At 39.5% G+C, this 21,547-nt stretch overlaps 2 protein-coding genes and 2 non-coding genes across 4 annotated transcripts in view; 2 read left to right on the forward strand and 2 right to left on the reverse strand.

The window, feature by feature from the left end:
* Positions 1-21,547, reverse strand: part of EcR (Ecdysone receptor) — a 96,113-nt gene that overhangs the window by 67,520 nt on the left and 7,046 nt on the right. The gene's annotated exons all lie outside the window — the stretch shown is intronic.
* On the forward strand, positions 1,020-2,932 carry LOC108019791 (uncharacterized). The gene is made up of 3 exons (XM_070994875.1): positions 1,020-1,537; positions 2,490-2,778; positions 2,831-2,932. The coding sequence occupies exons 1-3, from the start codon at positions 1,058-1,060 to the stop codon at positions 2,839-2,841; spliced, it is 780 nt and encodes a 259-aa protein (XP_070850976.1). The 5' UTR covers positions 1,020-1,057; the 3' UTR covers positions 2,842-2,932.
* On the forward strand, positions 9,498-9,570 carry TRNAR-ACG (transfer RNA arginine (anticodon ACG)). Its single transcript has one exon. It is a non-coding gene; the product is annotated as a tRNA-Arg (tRNA).
* TRNAK-CUU (transfer RNA lysine (anticodon CUU)) lies at positions 10,164-10,236 on the reverse strand. The gene has a single exon. It is a non-coding gene; the product is annotated as a tRNA-Lys (tRNA).

Genomic DNA, 21,547 nt, shown 5'->3' on the forward strand with positions numbered 1-21,547 from the left:
TCAACATATATATTTTAAAATTGGGTTTCATTTTATGCTTGTAAGAAGAAAAAGGATCCAAATTACATTAAAATTATAAGTTTACTTACGACTTGCCGCTTACGGGCATTAAAGGTGTATATTTTATGTGCATTATATACAAAACACTTTCAGAATAAACAGTTGGGAATTTTAAGAGTTGACTGATATTTAAGTCCAAAATTTGCTCATTGTAAGACCTTTTTCAGTACGAACGGTCTAAAAAGGGTATGCATGAAATCGCTCTTAAATTAAGACTGTTTGTACTTGATTTAACCACGGTGATTTTACCTGTGTGGATTCTACGTGGCATAATTCATGTTTCATAAAAATTCGTTGTATCAACCTGTTTTTATATACAACAAGAAGAAACGCTATAATCGAATGGCAGGACTAAAAAATAGTTCTAGATCATTTCTAATGGCCCGGCACACACCACCGATGTCAGTGCCACGGCACCACGCGGACGGTAGAGGTACTAGTGACCATGGCAAAGAATGTTTAACTTATTTAGTCATAATTTTTAAAATAACAATGGTACGATTCTTAGCATGTATATTTGTAGGTATTGGATCAATAAAATCAAGTGCACATTTAACACTGGAATAAAATCTTCAGACAGTCTTTAGAAATGTAAGACTATTTGGTGTCGTGGCAGAGCGCCGGTAGGGGACCCCCAGACTCGCGAGTCAGGCCAGTGGGTACCACTACTTTAGAGTTATGGGCGTTTATGGAGAAGGCGGCCAGCCTGCTGAAATAAATTTGCGCTGCGCAAGAATCTCTAGAATCTGTATCCCATCCAAGGATATATACATACTTTATAGCGTCGGAAACGCTTCCTTCTATCTGTAACATACTTTCCGACGAATACAATAAACCCTTTCAATCTACGATTTTTTGAGAAACTGTAGTGTTTCTAAAGCAGACTGCTGATATACATTTAGCTATATGATACAGCTATGTTTTAAAAAGTACTGATCCACACGGGCGTAGCGCCATTAGAAATGTTTACAATCGAGCAGGCTTTAGGAGTAGTTTCATGGAAAGACTTCAAATTTTAAAATTCATACGTGATCCCTCCACCATTGTCACAAAGCAAACTAAACATAAACACGAGATTTTAAGAATGGAAAACCTCACAATAGCGGAAATAGAAAATCTCACACTGCCGAGATACGCCGGAGGCAAAGTCATGAGCGGTAAAAATTCCTTTGAGCTGTACGTGAACTTCCTGTGGATATTTGCTTGCATATATGTCCTTTCCAAACTGACCCAACTTTTGGAGCGGGTCCTTGCACAGCGGTTGCTCGGCCAAAAGCAATGGTGCGACGTGCGCTCAATCGAAAATGAATGGCAGCTTACCCTGCAACTTTACGAGGAAGACAAGCGCCAGCTGGAGGCACAGGTGCGCGAGCTGCGCGAAAAGAACCTTATTATGGAGCGCATGATGGTCGAACTGCGCGACTGCAACATCCACTTAATAAGCGCGAACTTTATGCGGTCCGTGATGCAGGATCAGGTTAATGCGAAACATTCTTTATGAAATTAGACTAAATTGATCAATAATATGTTTGATAGGTTTCGTTTAAAAGAGATTTTAGGGAAAATGCAAAAAATAAAATAAATCTCTTTTAACCGAAATATTTTTTATGTGACAGACAACAACCAAATACACTCATCCTACTATTTTATAAAAAAAGTTTTACAATTAAATAGTAACCATAGCAACAATGAACAAGAGAAACCGCCATAGTCGACTATCAGATACTCGTTACTCAGCTAAATTAAAGCGCCACCTATCGTTCGTTCCTATCTGCTGTTTACGAAATTTCACTATCACGCCACATAGCGTGAAACCTAGGTGGCGCTAGTGAAATTTCTTAAGCATCCGATTTTCTGTATGATTATATCTCCATCCCATAGCACTCTATTGAGTAAAATCTGCTGTGATGGTCCGTTCGTAACGACTGATACACCAATCCGATTAGATACCAGGACTTTGAAATTTCAATTGGTTTTGGAGAATGAGCAGTGAAAGTAAAAAGTGAAAATTAAGAAAAGGGAAGCTGTTGGGACCGGTGGGGATAAACGCCCCGATTATTTACCTAGTTTTATGCTTACTGAGAATACGCGTCATGAATGAACCTCATTTTTTCAAGTTGCTGAAACCAACTTGCTCTGCGCAGGAAGCCCAAGAATCTACATGTCCCAACATTCTAGCTCTTGTAGTTTTCGACATCTCAAAGTTCATACGGACAAGAATATATATACACTATGGGGTCGAAATGCTAACTTCTACCTTTTACACACTATCCGACGAATCTAGTATACCATATTTACTCTACGAGTAACGGGTTTGAATACACTTCATTATTCTGAATAGTTTTTGCCCTTTTTTATAGCGACTATCGGTATGGTCAATTTTCCATATAACTTAAGAGAGCTAAAACTAATATTATTCCTTTTCGTAGATTTCGCGACCACCACAGCCGAACATTTACGTCAGCAACACCCACTTTCATCTTACACGCCAGGTGACCGTAAACGAGAGACATATCGATCTTAATGTTCATAACGCCGGCGGGAAAGTTACCGACTCCATGGGCTCAATGGGTGAGGATCTGAATGTCTGGCTGCACTACCTGAAGATGCGCAAGTGCTACATAGGCCCGATCGCCGATCCAAATTTGACAGCTCCTAGAAGTTCAGAGCATATGCTTCCCATTGTTATGACTACCGAGCAGTTGGCCAATTTGCAGGGTAAGAAAAAATTCATCTAAAAATGTGCTGATAATCATTGCGATATTTCCAGGTATGATCTAGTTGACTTTATTTTTGATGCATTCTAAATAGAAATTTTCATTGTTATATTATTCAAAAAACAAAAATAAAAAAAAATTATGTTTAAAACTAATTTATAGTTTTTACTTATCTATTTAAAAATAAGGAAGGACACTATAGTCGAGTACCTCGACTATCAGATACCCGATATCCGGCCGACAAATAAAAACTCTTTTGATAAGTCGTTGGACCGAGCTATTAAGTGTATTGAAAAAACCAACACGCAAAAATCTGTTGTAGTTTTCATTTTGTTAAAAAGTTCGGGAACTTTTGGGACACATCTTGTAGAATATGGTGTCCGATCCGGCTAGTTCCGATAAAATTGTCCAAATTGTCTAGTCGGTCGATTTATTTAATTGGTATTTCAAATACAATTTCCGTTGAGTGCTTAGAGCCACGCAAAATCGCTTTTATTTGCCTAAACACCTACCATCCTACCATCCACACCAGCCCCCGCCCCTTTTGATGGTCATCATGTCAACATCTGGCGGAAACGAAGCAAAATAAATGCAAAATATGCCTGTCTGCCAGTCGGTCGTCTGTTTGCTCCAACTGCGACTGCTAAGACGATGACTTATCAAGGCAGAAATAAGCGATTGCTTTCTTCAGCTCTCTTCGCCCATTCTCCCGCTCTGTCGGCACTCTCCATTTTATTTTCTTTGCCATGGGGTCAGTGGCAGTTATCGTTGCAATTTTGTAATCAGTTGCCGACTCAAGGTTAAATGCTCGCAGGCACAGTGGTACAAAGTCAGTTTTCCTGCTCCTGGTTGCTTTCTCGGTTTCTACAATTATTTGCTCCTATCGAGAGTTGCCATATTTGATTTACATTTTTTCAAGTGCACCACTTTCGTTGTTGTTCCTGTTGTGCGGCTACTTTGTGGGTCATTTGCCTGTCTGGTTCACGAGTATATGCATGTACATATGTAAAATATGTACAGTGTACATTGTACACACTTGGAACTGGAATCGGGTTTATTTCGTTTTTTATTTGTGATTGTCACATTGCTGATTTAGATTTATTGCCATTTAAATGCAATTTCATTGTATTTTCTGGATCGGTGTTGTGCACAGAATTGGGCCTTCCCTTTCTCCCTCTGCACTCACATTTTCTGTTTTTACTGTCAGCTTTGACAATGATGACGCTGATGAAGCCCGAGTCGATTAGTGTTGAATGCTTTATAAATAATTGAACGGATGAAGTCACTGAACTAATTCAACAGCTCGTCCTCGCTAGTAACACGTTTTATCTGGCTTTGAGAAATTTAATATGTATATTCTTCGGCGTTTACGTTTAAAATCTGCTATCTGTTTTTTAAGCATCGTTACTATTATTTCTATACCCCTTACTCGTACAGCATAAGGGTATTCTAGAGTCAGAAAGTACGTGACTTGTAGAATGAAGCGTTTCTGATCCCATAGTGTATAAATATTCTTGGTCAGGATCACTGGCCGAGTCGATCTAGCCATGTCCTTCTGTCCGTATGAACGCAGTGATTTCAGAAACTAAGACAGTCTACAATATTGGGATTAGGCATGCAGATTCTAGAGACTGCTGCGCAGGGTAATTTTGTTTCAGCACAGCTGCGACGCCCACAATCAGCCCGAAACTGTGGCTCCTACAGTTTGAATTCTAGAATGACAATTTTAACTGAAATGTATTGGTGTTGTATTGGGTTTCAAACATTAAAATTTAAAGAAATTTTATTTTGAAATCTCTTGTCAATACTTATCGGAAGGCCGAGAAAGGTTAAATCGGACTGTTAGTTAATAAGTATCTAGTAAAAATATCGTCAATGACGTCACGGCCAGTAGACAAAAGTGTAAAATGTAAAAATGTAAAGTAGATTATATCTAAAAAGTATATTTATTTTGAAGTTGGTTAGCTAAGTAGCGGGTATCTGATAGTCGAAGCACTTTTTATTCCTAGTTTTACATTACTTTACTCAAGTTTCAGGTAAATTTAGCTTACACTTAAATTTCACAAGTCATATAAGCCCCTAAACATTGAATAAGAATAAATAATACAATAAATAACTCAGATTACTAATGTTTTGTCCTATATTCATTTCTTGCTATTAGCCAAGTTATTTGGTTTGGGTATCGTAACATAACCAACGTCATTGAAGCACCCGCATCTTGTAACTCTGTTCAATTTTACCTATAAACTTGTATTGTTATGCAGTTGATACTAACTCGAGCCAAGTCGAGGCCACGCCCTAAAAGCCTAGTGCAACATGGATGACGCATTCCCCGGTATTTATTTCTGTGGCTAGCGTCTTATGCCAACCACCTACGCAAATGGGAGTCCTAGGACGGTAAGCTAAAAGTTATTTATAGATCACCTACTATGCGTGGCACTTCACACTTGACCAGCATCGCCTGACGTTTGCATAGATAATTTGTTTACCACTCAGGCAAAAAATTAGAATCCGCAGAACGCAAATATTTTCGCACATTAACCCACAACCGGGCCGTGGAGCGGAGAGGGAGCGCCGGAATAATCTAATCGTTAATTGGCACACTAACCCCAAACAGAAATTTCGTTGCCATTGGCCCCATTCCACTCTCACTGATAAAAATAGTTTACGTTTTATCAAGGTTATTTGCCAAAAAAAAGCAAACAGAAAAAACAAACAAAAGCGAAAATGAAAGTGGGAGCCAAAGCAAAAAAAGTGCGAGGGTGTGTGAATAGATAGACCGCGCCGAAAACAATTGGGAACGGCCTTGAGATAATGCCCTCGTTTATGGACTTGCGTTGAACGCTTATTTACAATCGAAGAGTTGGTAAAATTGGAGGAATAGAAGCACTTTCCGCATGTTGAGCCATAAGCGTTGGACTATCTATAAATGAAATTTTATAAAAGCCACTCTAAACTACAATATCACAAATTCGAATTGCCTTTTAATGGCCTTCAAATGGATTTTCTTTCGATAAATAGTGTACGTTTTGGTGCAACAGATTCCAGGTCTTGTCATGAAGAACATAAACTGGAGGTTGGACATTTCCTTAAAAAAAGCCATTGCTGGGTTCCTGGCCGTTGGGAGGCTTCTTGGGCCTGCACCAACAACAATTTCCTTATAACTGAGCCAAGTACAAAAATCACCTAAACTCGTAAAAAAATACTGAATAAAACATTGGAATACTGAGTCGATTTGCGTGTGCGGTATATTTTCCCGCTGCAGCGAGTTGTAGAGACTTTTTCCCGTCTACTTCCAAAACGGGTATTTCTTATGGAGGAAAAAAATGGCTGAATCGGATTTGGGTCGCTGAAGCAAAAATCCCATCTGTGTGAATAGGGTATATGCTCGTAATTTCACACCCTTTGTTGAGAGGAGCATTTTAATATGTTAAACCATTAATACCAATTAGAAAAACAAAGCAATATTTTTAAACACACAAGTTTGATACAAAACCGCACTGACCTTAGACAAATTGCGAAACGAAATGACGCTCGGGCGAAAAATAATAGCTGGGTCAAATAGGAGATCCGAGGAATTTTCACAAATAAAGGGTAACGGCCATTTATCGCAACCTCCTTTTATCCTGCGAGCGTTGTTTTCTGTTTTCATTCTATCTTCCAATAATTTTGTTTTTCTGAAATTTGTTCTATCGTCCAGAAGTGTCTCAGAGTTACTTCTTCGCGATCCCGACCCTATTTGTTTTCGTAAAATGTCTTCTATCGTCTTTTCATCGTCCAGAAGTAGAATTATCGCCCTTTTGCTTGCAGGGGAAGTTTGTGGGTGTTGGAGTGGGCGTGGCAAAGTTCTTTTGGGACAAACGATAGGTATTCATGAAACCATGCCTGCCTGTTACATAAGTTTCGACAAATCTAGACCCAAACAAGGAAGAACGCTACAGTCGAGTACCTCGACTACAAGATACCCGTTAATCAGCTAAAGGGACCAAAGGGAGATGGAAAACTTTGTTTGGGTCGATGGATAGGTATTGACGAGACTAATAAATTTCAGTTAAAATTTGTAAGTTTGTGGGCGTTAGAGTGGGCGTGGTACCCTGCTGAAACAAACTTGCGCTCGGGAATCTACATACCAAATCCCAACTTTTTAGCTTTTGCAGTTTCCGAGATCTCAGCGTTCATCCAGACGGACGGACTGACGGACATGGCTAGATCGACTCGGCTAGTGATCCTGATCGAGAATATATACACTTTATGAGGTCGGAAACGCTTCTTTCTACCTGTTACATACTTTCCGACGAATCTAGTATACCCTTTTACTTTACGAGTAACGGGTATAAAAAAATCATCAATATGCCCCTATTTAGGTCAATGTAATCCTACGGAGTGTCAATAAATTTCTTTTACGAAGGTCTTCAAGTTGACCCTATAATAGGATCACTTTGACACTCGGCGTTATGTTAATTTAGCCGAATTCGCGTGACATTATAGTTGTAAACTAAAACATATACCACCTAAATTGGTTAATGGCAACGCAAGATATAATTAAAAACAAGAAGATATATTTCTTGAACATTTTTTTTGAAAAACGTATCCTAAAATCACCTGTTAACGAGGTAAACAATTAGTGACGATCGCACCTTCAACATACAAAGATTCTGATATCAACTTTTGCTACGAGAATGTGTTGTAATGAATGTATAATGTATACTGTATAAATAGTTTTTAATACAATATGCCTGTGTTGGCAATTAGCTCGACAGAACAAAAACAAACCTGTGCCCATTGTTGACCAATGAGCAAACACATTCGACACATTATTTGTACTTGCCCCTCTCTTACCATGCAAAAACATTTTAAAATTAAATACAAAATATGAAATAGCATCATTGTAAATACAACCTAAATTAAAATCTCTGGTAAATATTACATTTTGTAAGTATTATAGTAATACTATGTAATATTGTAGTAATCCCACAACCCAACTCAAACCCCTAGCCCAAAAACCTTAGCTGCTATGGCTCTAAGTCCCACCGCAGGTTCTTGGTTCAACACTATAAGATAAATAAATAAATAAATATTACATTTTAATGCTTGAAAATGTGGACGCCACAGTTTTTGGTGGTTTGTTGGCGTTACGAGTAGAGCGAGACACCAGCGATCATACGGACGATTTTTGAGGTTTGGGGGTGTAAGTCTGAAATCCCAATTCTCTCTCTTGAATTCCAGCGTGCCGAATGTAAAGAATTTAGAAAGTTGATATCAGAACTTTTGTTTGTTGAAGGTGCGATCGTCACTAGATTTTTACCTCGTGTAGAGGTGTTTTGTTTGATTAAATGGACACTCAACGTTTCTTTTTGGGTGTAGTTACACAAATATTCTTAAAATAGTAATAATAATGGGTCAAATCGATAATTCGATGGTTTGGGTCCATTTAACTATCATATTTGTCGATTGATTTAATTGATTGATTTAATCGGAAGACACCTCGAGTTTAGATCAGATTGGGAACACGGCTTTAAAAACAAGTTTCAAGAACAGGGCCAGCGATCCCAAAAGGAATACCCCAACGAAATATATGTTTTCACAAAAATTAGGGTCAGGGCTAGAGACAGTGTTTGGCGCTGCTGTCCCACTATCAAGTGTCGTCTACGGTTTGTTCTCTGCTTGCGAACGTGTATCTGTGCCATGCGAAAGCGAAAAGATACCCACTCACACACATCAGCATGCGGACAGTTTCGTGAAGGAGGAGGCAGGGCGTAAGTGTAAGTGTTCATGACTCCCATTCTAATTTTATTTAAATGCCCCGCACACTCAGACGTGCTGCCATCTCGCTCTTGCCCCCTTTTTACCTCCCGTACCCCTAATGGCGATACGAGCACTTCTATACACAAAATTGCAGGCGACGTCGGCCATTTTGGTTTTACTTTTATTTCGTCTGTTTTTTGGCAAAATTTCATGTTGTCTTTGTATTGCCGAATCGTGGCTGTGGCTGGTGTGACTGTCTGCCCTGCGCCTGCCACTCCCCCTGCGCTGCCAGCCCCTCCCCGAGTGTTGGATACAAACGCGACACGCCCCACACGCCCCCACTCACACCCGCCAGTATCATAATCATTGTCTTTGTGTCGTGTTTTGTGAAGCGCAAAAACGTGTTGCCATCACTTTTTTCGCTCTTTGTTGATATATTTTACGAACTTTTTAGTTGTTATTTTTGTTCGGCAAGTATTTTCAATTCTCCCAGTTTAACCGTCTATGCCAGTAAGTCTATGTTTTGTGATTTTTGTGATTTTGACAACTTAATAAATGCAGCTTTAACAGGTTCATTTTAATCGAAACCTCAACTCCTGCACTTGCCAATACAATTAAAGATAAGTTCAATGTTATGTTTTTTTGCCCTGGTTCGTCCTTATGTGAAGAGGACAGCGACACAAAAGTGAAACGGTGTCCTGTGTGCATAGGGCTTGGGCATCCCCGCATTATTGGGTCGGAAACGTTTTCTTCTGAGTGTTACATGCTTTTCAACGAATACAATATACCCTTTTACTCTACGAGTAATGGGGATAAAAATACCATGGCACAAAGTCGCGTGCAAAATGGGAATCTCTCATACATATACCGGTTCCACTTGCCAACGAATGGACATAGTATAGTTGGAAAAGTAGAAGAAGAATCTAAGCGACGGAGCGCACAAATAGTCGACACAAAAAGCAGTGCTTGCCAACCGGTCCTGTGGCGCAATGGATAACGCGTCTGACTACGGATCAGAAGATTCCAGGTTCGACTCCTGGCAGGATCGAGTAGATTAATTTTTTTTCGACACAGGCCTCAATTAAAAAGTACTCGAAACAAAGGCTTTACATAAACGACAAGCGTAAAATGTTTGAATCATTTTTTCCGAAGCTTTTCCTTACTTTTTTTGAATTCAAGTAATTTTTTTTACAAATTCCTACACAGAACATTTCTGTAAAAAAAAAAAAAAAAACTAATAAGCAGGGAACATAAATATTAAAATTTTTATTTTTAAAATCACAAAAAAAGAATTATTATGAACTTATTTAGAAAATCAAGTTTAAGAATTATTTAAGATTTTTATTTCAAAAGATATTTAAACGGTTTTTTGGGATTATGATTCCAAAAAGTCTGAGATAACATTTATTTTCGGCGTTCATTCAAATGTGTAAAAAAAAAGGTTTTTGATTTTTTATTTGCATTAATTAGTTAAATTAAATTAAATTAAATAAATTACAAAAATATTGTACTGAAATGTGTTCTACACCTCCGCTATTAGGTTTCACACCAAGTTTGTAATGGAGATTTTTGGTTCGTCGGCTTTTGTTCAAAGAGGTCCTAGGACTTAAATAAAAGTAAGAAAAACTGGAAAATAAAATTCGCCCAACGTGGGGCTCGAACCCACGACCCTGAGATTAAGAGTCTCATGCTCTACCGACTGAGCTAGCCGGGCACTTACGAGCACAGCCGACAACGAGATCCAGAAGCAAGTTCTGTCGGCTAGGTAGCAACAAGATAGAAATGGGCTGCTAGATACAGATGTTATGAGCATCCACATGAGAACGGAGCTCACACTGAGTGTGCGCCATTTAGTTCTTTAGCGGGAGTGATTCAGGTCAAACTAATTATCGTGACCAAGCAAATTAAATCAACGACTTTGATGAGCTGGCCGTGGCAAAGGTAATCAAAATGAATGTGATCAGTGGTCGTATTATCGCATGGCCCGTCGCTATTACACGATAATTTTCGGGCTCTTTGCTCAATCAGCTGAGGAGTGGGGGAAATTCCATTCCACTCAATGTCACGGCTCGCGCTCTCCGATTCTCCCTCCTGTTTGCTCGCCACTATTCATAGATTTCTATTTCATTTCACATTCACCCTGACCCACCGCAATAGTTTTTATATTGCTTCGCCTACCCCTTTCTCAGTCGACGGCAGCTGCAGCAACAAACACAACGCCAACTATTTATGGCAAAAGTCATTCGCTTTGTTGGTGTTGTTGCTAGCTTTCTATCAGAGTTTTTGCCATTGCTGCTCTCGACTAGTTTATTATTGTTTGTTGCTTGATTGTGTGTATTTCGCTTTTTTGGCTTCTGTTTTGTTTTTTCTGTCTACGGGCAATTGAGTTCCCCAGCGATAAGTCTGGAACCATCGTCACACGCACAGTTTTCTACGCACACAACGCAGCGCAAAAGCACCGAACTCAATAATGGCCATTTAAGCAAAGTGCGACATTTTTGCTGCAGACGGTGCGTATGTATAGTGGCGCGGCGTGTATACGCGGCGTATGAGTCATATTACGCATACGCCACTCTGTCTACGGCGTTCTGAACGATTTCATATTTGTCACTTAATGTGGCTGCGAATGGTTTGAAGATTTTATGGAATATGGTAAGTCACTTAGAGACAGTTCGTAAGTTCATAGATCATAGTGGGGAAAGCTTATATTTTACTAATGAGTTTAAATACAGTTCACACACATACTCATTTTTATCAACAAGACGGTCCACACTTGTATGGAAGTACTTAAGGTCCTACTCTCACTTGCATACGCGGTCGACAACGTGGCATTTGGGGCATACCAGAAGAAAATGTTTGAAAATAAGATGCGGTCTAGGTCTGTGGTTCGGCTTCCACCGGTTAATCACTCATGCGCAGCTTTGCCTTTGATCAAATATATTATTTCTACACAGGTGTCCTTTAATAATCTTGGTATCTGATACCAGAAAGTAGACAAAATTAGAAAGGAAGGATTTAAAAAAATGTATTTTAGGTTATTTTTAATAAAACTTTAAGAAAGGGCCGCAAGGCCCACAGTAATCTACCCTGTTAAGGTGTGAGAATGAGATTATTTTTAAAAAATAATACAACATAATGCATACATTATCAAATTATCATCCAAATGTTATTTTTATTTGTTAAAATATAAAAAATTAATTAATTTAATGTATGTAAGATATTATATGTTAGGCAATAAATTATTTAAATCTTTTTTTAAATTTTGTTTTGGCTTTCTCTTTTTCAGCATTTGCCTTTTTTTCGTTTTCTTTTATTGGCTTTCATTGGCCTTTGTTCTCCAATATTTATTATTTTTTGTTTTTGCTGCACTGATTTGAAATGCTTTGTTCTCATTTCTCTTCTACCTATTTACTCATGCAGCTTGTATGTATGCATGTTTGACTTTGTTTTGGCAAAGTCATGTTCAGGTATGTAGTATCAGAACTTATTGCGCTTTAGGTTCATTGTTTCCCAATTGAGTATTTGTTTTTCGCAGTAAATACAGCTGAAATAGAGTACACACATTTTTATACCCGTTACTTGTAGAGTAAATGTAAATACTATACAGTATATATGTATATATTCTTGATCAGGATTCGATCGAGCTATTTCCGTCTGTCTGTCCGTCCCTATGAACGCTAAGACTCGGAAATTATAAAACTTAATAAATAAGCTTACAGGTTTCAAAATCTCTAAGCCAGCCCAAGTTTTTCAGCGAAGTGGCACGCCCAATCTAACGCCTACAATTGTAACTTTAAATTGATGAACAGATAAAACATTGTTTCTTGTTTTTAAGTTGGTTAGCCGAGTCGTACGCAAGACTCCCATAGGAAAAATCAAAAAAATATTTCTTTAAATATGTAACTTAATATTTCAGAAATTCAAATAAAATTTAAAACAAATAGGACGACTTTATCATATAGCTGAGATAGGAACGATCGGAAAATTAAAGACAAAACAATACATACTTCGTTTTTGGTTAACATTTACGTAATAAAAACAATTTCCGTAATAAGTTTTTAGTTTTCTAAAAATCGGAAAGCTCCGTACATACAATGCTCCCACGGATACGAACTACAAGGGTATTGAAACATCGGTCTGCCGATGTTACCTACTGTAAGAAAAAGCTTATTAAAATTTGTTTTCAGACAGTGTATTCGGTACACATGTATGTATAGCCTTTCGCATTTAACTTAAAATTACCAAAATAGAACAAAAACACATCTCAACAAGTGCCAAGGCGTCGAGTGCACGGAATATACTCGTATGTATGTACAACAGAAATTAATGCTATTGGCGAATGCCTCGACTATGGAATACCTGCTACTCACAGTAAGTTTCAGAAAATGTTGTTTTGTTCAGTGGAATTCCCATCGAAAATTGTTGATCATGATTACAAGGGTATTTAATTATTGAGTGCCTCGACTATCAGATACCTGTTACTCAGCTAGAGATAGCTCAAGGGAGATGGAAATATGCAAGCAGCAAATATACTTCTTCCGAGGTTGAACGTCGCCCCCTAGCGGCAAGAATCTCTAGAACCTGCATGCCCACCTTTGTAGCTTTTATAGTTTCCGAGATCTTAGCGTTCATACGGACAGACAGACATGGCTAAATGGACTCGACTAGAGATCCTGAACAAGAACATATGTACTTTCTACAGTCGGATACGATTCCTTCTACCTGTTACATACTTTACCCGAATACAACATACACTTTAACTCTATGAGTGAGGTACTTTTGAATGAATGGTCTGATTGTCAAGTTATGCAATGCAGATGGGCATTAATAAAAAAACAAAAAAATACATTTTAAGAATATATATCCTTTATACTTTACTTACTTTTCCCCGAATGCAATATACCCTTTTACTCTACGAGAAAGGGTATAAGAAATCTAGTTTCGTTGTTTATAATATAAAAAATTTAATAATTTAAAAAATGTAAGATGTTCACCTTAAAGATAATTTTTCATGCACATATTACATTACAGATAACATTACATCTTTGAAATTCTGCTGAATTTTTTTGAGTTCCAGATAGGTATACTCGTGATTCTTCCCTAGCTATAGAATTAGATCAAACAACTGAGTGTATAACAATGTGCTGTATTTTTAGCTCCCTGGCATTTCAACTTGTTTTGCCTCGCGGCCATTTTGATGACGTTGGGCTGACTAAATGACTAAATGACTGAGTGACGAACGGACTGACCCCACAAAAAACGCACTCGAACAATTGCCGCACCAACACACTCGCAAGTAGCGAAAAGAGGGGAGAAATTCATCTGTGTGTGGCGACTGACGAAATATACGAATACAGGCCCCCTGGCCCCTCTTTCACTCACTGTGTATTCGTGTTAATGGGTCTCTGACCTGATTTAATAATAATAAATAAGCTGTCACGAGTGAAAAGAACGTAGGAGGGGGAGGGGGAGGCGGCGGCAGAGTCCAAGGTATAAGCTATGTATACATAACAATTGAACAAAAGTAAATGAACAATTAATAAATAAATATTCAGAGAGACAATAAATCCCCCGAAAGTTATTATAACCGCAAAACCGAAATATAAATATATCGTTAAATGTCAAGACCCAAGGCGTTATAAAGGTTTTTATTATTTATTAAGTTTACTACATAACATAATAGCTAGTCGGTCATTTTTAGTTCCTTTACTAGTTGATTTCAAATTATCTTCTTATTATTGATTTAAGTTTTAGGGCTGGCAACATAATTAGAAAAATAAGATACTTTACACAATGACAGGTATGCCCTGAATAAATAAATTAGTATAAAAACAGTGCATTCACTGCCCCTTAAGAGATCGAATGTTGTACCTCCAGTGCTTAATTATCAAACTTACCTACATACATATGTATAATATAATTCGAGTTGCGGAATATGGCGAAACAATCTCGTACAGCATTGAAACGACCTGTACAACAAAACCGCAAAATAATAACGCGAAAATTATCACCACCATCTGTTTTTTATTTTTTTAATTTTTTGCCAAATGGGACTTTTTTCTGTGCGAGTGTGTGAGTGACTGGGCGTGGAAGTGTGCGTGCGACCTTGAAATGGGTTGCGCTTTGTTGCTGGCACATTTTGGAAATTATCGCGCGTGTTTCTGTGTTCGTGTATACGAACATCCCCCCTCCCCCGCGCAAACGAAAGTCCCCATCGCTTTCATTTCGATCGTGTATGTGTACAAACTTCGGTTGACAAAATGCAACCAGCTAAAAGTATACGTACACATGGGCAATTCCGAGTGTATGCGTGCGAGCCAAAAAAAGAAAAAGAGAAATTAAGTGCGCTCGGCAATTTTCAGAGCCGCTGCCATGAAATTAATTATCTTTTTACAGAGATGCACGATAAACTTGCGCGACTCGCCAAAAGCCAAAGTTCGCTGTATTATTTCAAGGCCAAGTGCGATACGCGAAAAAGTGCAAACAGCAGCGCAGCAACAACAAAACAACAACAGCGTCTACAGAAGCAATAGCAATGAGTGTTCAGTGTACACAGGCGATATGTGTTGTATATACGCAAACGGACTTCCATGCGAAAATATATCAGCCAAATCAGCACCCAGAATCACTAGCGAGTGTGTTGCGCAAATGTTTTCTCATTTCTTTTTGCCCTGCACTGGTAAAAACAGAGGCGTAGGATGACAGACTTGAGTACTGGTGTTCCGAAATCTTTTCCAGCAATAAGTTCCGTCTAATAAATTGCACATGTTTCTTAAACTGGAATCGAAATATATTATTCATCTTTCTTATTACTACTTCATAAAATGATTACTAAATCTTCAAAAATGTGCGCTAGACAGCTTCTAGCATTATGGGTGCTAAAGAAGACGTGCCACCCTGCTGAAATAAGCTTGCACTGCGCAAGAATCTCTAGAATCTGCATGCCTAATCCCCAATCACAGCGTTCGGCTAGTGATCCTGGTCAGGAACATATACTTTATGGGGCAGGAAGCGCTCCCTTTAGTTGAGTAACGTGTGTCTGATAGTCGAGGCACTCGACTACGTTTTTTTTTTTAAGTCCAGTTCGTTAGTGTACATTTTAGCAAGTGTCAGTGTGGTGCAAAGCTCTTAAATCAAAAAGGGAACTTTTGGTGACACTAGGACTATTTCTTTCTTTTGAACAAAAGAATTTTCTACCATCGAGTATGTTTATAGAAGTGCTAGTCACCTGTCCTGAGTTAATTGCAAATCGACTTGGTCTTTCCATTCCTGTAAAAAGACCAAGACCCAAAGTCAACGAGAGGGTTTAATGGGTAAAGCCTGGAAGGCACTGATATGAGTAATCATCAAAACAAGAACGTCATGACTATCTCCGTCATTATCCGGTTCATTATGTTGATCGTCATCATAAAAGCGAAAATTTCACATGAATTTCAAGGACAAACACAATGTACACATATGTACACTGTACATACATACATATATGTAGATGTATTCGAATGTGTTTGTATCGGGGGAATTTGTTATTTTTGTCGGTCTTCTTCTGCTCGCTCGCTTTGGTTGGTTTTTTCAGGAATTAATTGTGCGGGTTCTGCATGAGGCACACATACCCACGTAAGTGTTGCATTTATATATGCGAAAAAACCGAAAAGCTGAAAGAAAACAAGAACCCGCCACTCTGGAATCGAAAGCGTCGCACGAGGCTCTTGTGCTAATGGCATTTGGCCTATTTATGTTTCTGCGTACATATATGGGCACACGGGCACAGCAGCACCAACACCAGCGTGGCAGCAATATTAAGTAACGCTCGCTCCGGGGTTTTAAATTCGATTTGAACCCTTCGTCGCGGGAGCTGTTGTTGGGAAGTTAATTGGGTTAAAAGCGCACTGGGTTAGCGCAGGGTGTTGAGAAAGTCCTGTAATCGAATATACACAGGACTTCACGGAATTTGAAAACGAAACCAAGCATAACACAGGTTTTGGAGTATCTTCGAGTTGGATTTCTTAAATAAATAATGGGTAATTTCAGTAAAAACTGTTTAATTTTTTGCGAAATTTACAGAACTTTCTCTTCTGCAAAATCACTATCAGATACCCTTCGCTCAGCAGCAAAGAGAGGTTGTAAAGCGCCACCTACACACGATTTCAATATATGGGCGTTTGTATGCGTCAGAGTGGGCGTAGACAACTTTCTTAGGTCAATCGATAATTATTAACGAGACCAATACATTTTAGACACAATTTTTATTATTATTATTATTAGCATCAAAACTGAGTGAGACACAGTTGCTTGTGGGCGTGACACATTAGCGTAACAAACTTGCGCTGAGTACGAAGCTAAGAATTCTTAATCTGAAATCCCAACCCTCTGCTTTAATAGTTTTCAAAATATCAACGTTCACATGGACAATTGTTTAAAGTTTGTGGGCGGTGCATGGCGGTTGATAGGTATTTTCGAGAGCAATTAATTTCAGTTACAACTTTTTTTCTACCTTTAAAACTGTAGAAGCCACAGTTTTGGGAGTTTGTGTGCGTTGCGCTGCGTACTAAGTACTAATTAATCTAAATCTGAAATCTCAGCTCTCTAGCTCTTAAAGCTTCCGAGATCGCAGCGTTCATACGGACGGACAAACAGACGGACAGACGGACATGGCTAGATCGACTCTGCTAGTGATCATGATCAACATACGTACTGTATGGAGTCGGAAACGCTTTCTTCTACCTCTTACATACTTTTCCCCGAATACAATATTTTTTTTACTATTCGAGTAACGTAGCCGTAGCGTTTGGCCCCAGTTTTGACAAACCTGTTTAAATACCTTTGCAAGATGCACTTTAATAACTCGAACTTCTTTACTTAACCAACCATTTAACCAAAATAAATTGTTCGTGCCATTGAATATTTTTATTTATTCGGGATTTAAAAGAATTTTTTCTGCAAGAGATTTCCACTTTAATTTTGAAGCACCCTGCTGATCAAATTAATGAATATACACATCTTTTTGAAGACCCTGTACTATCGGACACTCATCGCTTCCCTTTTCCACCCGCTGTTGCACTTAGTCAAAGCCGGTCTTCCTCCCCACGTGGAAAAAACGAAAACATATAAACGCATATACATATATACCTACAAGCATGCATGTACATATGCTCAAGATCAAGGTCAAACTATATACATATAGAAGCTTATGTACAGCAAACACTAACCAGAATGAAAAAGCGAATGGAAGAGAGAATCGCAAACATGGGCCGACCCAAACACAATAGCAGGGCCTTTGGTCTTGGTCCGCTTCCAAAGTCCGCCAGACCGTCCCTCTGCCGTCCGTTGCGGTTTAGCAACCCCTGCAGACCATTTGACACACTAAGCCAAGACTCTAGTGTTTTTTGCACTCCTTGGCCTTCTACACAATGGCAGGCAAGTGTACCTGCTGGCTGGCGAAAAAAGCATCTGCTATCCCCCGGCTCAGCCCAACGCAGACGCGGAGTCCTTGAATGGCCACTGCCAAGAAGAACCAGAACCGCAGCGGCAAATTTGAGGAGCCGAAGGAGAGCGCTTCTGTCAGGCTACAAATTCTAAGGCACAATCAGGAAATGCAAGCCAGGGGAGGGGGGAGTGGCCGAAACCAGTTCTCCGGCTTTGATATCAGCAGCCTTTTCGGAGTCCAGACGCCGATCCAGACTGGCAACGGTTATCATGTTTCAGGCGCATGATTGGAAATCATTGTTGGAAGCTTTCGCCTTCACTTCTTTCGGTCCTTATTTCCCCTGCATTGCGTGTCCTGCGCAGATTAAGCTGAGTCTGGGCATGCTTTTGGGCTGGGCCGTCTAGACATTAGGTAGGGCGAACCTAATTGCACACAATGCCCAATCGATGCGATCGATTCGATTTGGTGTGGCTATAGCCCCCAGGGTTTCTCCAGAAAGTGGCTACAGCCAACAGCACTTATGCTAATTTGAGTGTTACGAGAGCTTTCGGCTCTTGAATTTAAGAAGAGATTGCGTCTCGCCTATGCAACGTACAGTTAGGAAAGGCTGTTTCTTTTTCACGACGTGTTTTTGATGACTTGGATACAGGCATGAACATTTCGAGAAGTTTTCAAATTGATTTAGCTTTCAATTTCAAATTTAAAGGACACCATATCGAAGCCTAGTTCTAGGCTCCACGTTCTCTGGCAAAAATCTCCAGATACGGCAAAAATTAAAAAAAAACAAAATAGATTGTCAAGAAAAATTTGGCAAACAACGAGAATCGGAAAAGGTTTGGTGCCAATTCGGTATTCCTTGGAGTATTGTTTGTTAAATTGCGCATTCGCTACATTGCACACGTCCCACCCGAACCCACCCACAACCAAGGAGGGAAAACCAATCGCAAGTGAAATAGCCAAGAAAAATAACAAACCCCACGGACAGAGCTGACGAGAGGATAGGGACTAGGGCCATGTCTGCTTGGGTCGTCCTTACAACGAACGGCAACAGCCTTGGCATGATTTCATTACGCACACCCCCACCCCCTGCCTTCAGCTGGTTGATTTTTGGGTCGCCGCAGCCCGCGCACCGCCAGACATATCCCCAAGTTGGGGCGAGCTGGGTGAAAGCGAGGGAAGTTCGGGCGCACGCACGATTCGGGGGCTTTGAGGGGGCTGCAGGGGCTGCAGGGGGTGCAGGGCGCTGTAGGATCGATTATTTTCGGCACGGCAGTGGCCATTTTATTTTGGGAGCGTAAACTCCATCCAAAGGAACCTCTAGGACCCAGCTTGGAGGCTGGAGGGCGTTGGCTTGTGCGTTCGTCTGGCGGTGAGGGGGATTGGGTGTTCGTCCCTCTTACCCACTTTCCACCAGAAAAGTTTACGATGTCGAGCATTTAGTGCCAAAAAACGACGTCGACGTCGCAGCCTGTGTGTGCGTGCGCAGTCATCGTCTGGTGACCTTCAACTTTCAACTTTATTGCCATTGTCAGTAAGCCGTCTGCCGCCTGCCGCCTACCGCCTACCGCCTACCGCCGAGCCTCCCCCGCCCGACTAATCATCTGTCTGTCTGCCCGTCCCGAGTGCGGCGCGTTTTGGTAATTTCGAGGCTTACATTCGCTCCACGTCTGGATGCGAATCGAGCTTCTGCGATTGGTGGTGGGTGGTGGCTGGCCCGGGGGTTTTGGCCTTTTATTTGCCTTGTCTGCAGCGCCCATGACCTTGGAGCTGGCCACGTTTTCACGTGAAAGGTGAAAGGCACGTTCTGGGCTTATGTCTGTGTTGCTCTGTGTATGTATGTGCTCGCATCTATCTTGGAGTCCGGGGGCGTGTATTTTATTCTGTTAGGAATGCCGTCCGTGCCTAATTCCCTGTTTGGTTTCCCTTTGTCCTGCATCACAAAATCTTTCTGATTATAATCGAGATGTATGCATTGAAATTTTGCAGTTGTGATGCTTTTAAGTAACATTTAACAAACTGTTTTACAGGAAAAGTTACCGAAATAACAGGTAAGTAATGGACGCCCCGGCACGCTTTATCAAAATATTATTGTATTGCGGCGTGCCTAATAATAACCATTTAGAAGAAGCACATTTTTAGTCGATCAAATAATAAATTGTCGTCACAAAAGTTTATATCAAATCTCTAGTAAGTTAATAGTGCCACTGTGATAATTCTTTTGCCCCGTTAAGAGATGTTTTTGTTTGGTTTAATTTAGGCTATACTTTATTGACTTTTTATAGAACGCTAAAGAGAGTGTGAAAAAACTTTAATGATGAATATCATTAACCGACGGCACCGTTTAAATTCTTACAGGTAGAAGATAGATATTGACAAATAATATAAAATGTACACTCAACTGCGACTTGTGGGCGTCAGAGTGGCCGTGGCACTCGGCTAAAACATTGATTGAATTTAAATTTTTAATAATAGGTCAGATTAAAATATGATTTAGGCAAGTAGTTAGGTATTGATAAACAAAACAGAATCCTATTTACGCTTTTTCCCCACAATACCTTTCACCCAAATAGAAGTTGACTTTAGCTTTGTGATCGTGCTACTTTCGGATAAAAAACTTACGCTGAATCAGTATCTAAGGAATTTGATTCTAAAATCCCAACTATAGCTCCTATAGTAGCCGGACAAACAGACTGAGAGACGGATATGGCTATATCGACTCGACTAGTACATGTATATATCATGTATATATATACATGTTACATACTTTCCAACAAATACAATATTCCTCTTTATTTTAGGACAATCGACAATTTTAGGAATTTTGGGAATACAAATCGGCGAACGATCCATCTTACAGACCGTCCCAACCAACACCCCTCTCCGCTAAAAACAAAACACTTAGTACAATTTAAAATTATAGAAAACAATTGAAATATGCAATGTTATAGGCAATTATTATTTTTCTGTATGCTTCAACATTTTTGCCGGAACAAAGACTGGTCGCACTGAAATCTGTTTTACGCCTCCACCGCTTTGCCATCTTAAATTCGCCCCGGATTCGTTCTGTATTCTTCGAATTTTACACCGTAATTCGCCTTAATGTAAATTGGCATCAATAGTGTAAATGTAGACACAGCACCACCTATTGTTCGGAGCAATGCAAACGAAAAGTTAAATATGTGGCCGCTATGCTATGTGGCGCCAGCCAGAAATTTAAAAAAATTGACATGTAAGTTATTATGTAAATAACTTTAACGGCGAATTCAAGTGGCGAATTTAAATGGCAAGGGGTCAATTCAAAAAGCGAGAATTTGGTCAACTCACAGAGTTAATTTTTTGCCCGATATTAAGGTAAGTAAAAGGGTATACTAGATTCGTCTGAATGTATGTAACAGGTAGAAGGACGCAATCCCGACCACATAAAGTATGCAGTATAAAGTACAAAATCGCCCTAAAACGGGGGTCGATGGCGATTGGGTAACGAAATAAGGGGCAAAATTTTCTTTTTGTTCTAAAGGTAAAGCGCTTTAAAAACAAGGGCAAGTGTCGTAAAAATTTGTATAAAAAATCGAAAAAAAACATTAAAGAACTGAAATTTTAA

The sequence above is a fragment of the Drosophila suzukii genome, chromosome 2R, assembly GCF_043229965.1.
Source record: "Drosophila suzukii chromosome 2R, CBGP_Dsuzu_IsoJpt1.0, whole genome shotgun sequence".
NCBI classification, from domain to species: domain Eukaryota; kingdom Metazoa; phylum Arthropoda; class Insecta; order Diptera; family Drosophilidae; genus Drosophila; species Drosophila suzukii.

Bases quoted from the DNA above. Each gene is read 5' to 3' on its own strand.
- LOC108019791 (XM_070994875.1), top strand. From the start codon at position 1,058: ATGGAAAGACTTCAAATTTTAAAATTCATACGTGATCCCTCCACCATT. The intron at 1,538-2,489 runs GTTAATGCGAAA...TCCTTTTCGTAG, and splicing joins GGTCCGTGATGCAGGATCAG to ATTTCGCGACCACCACAGCC.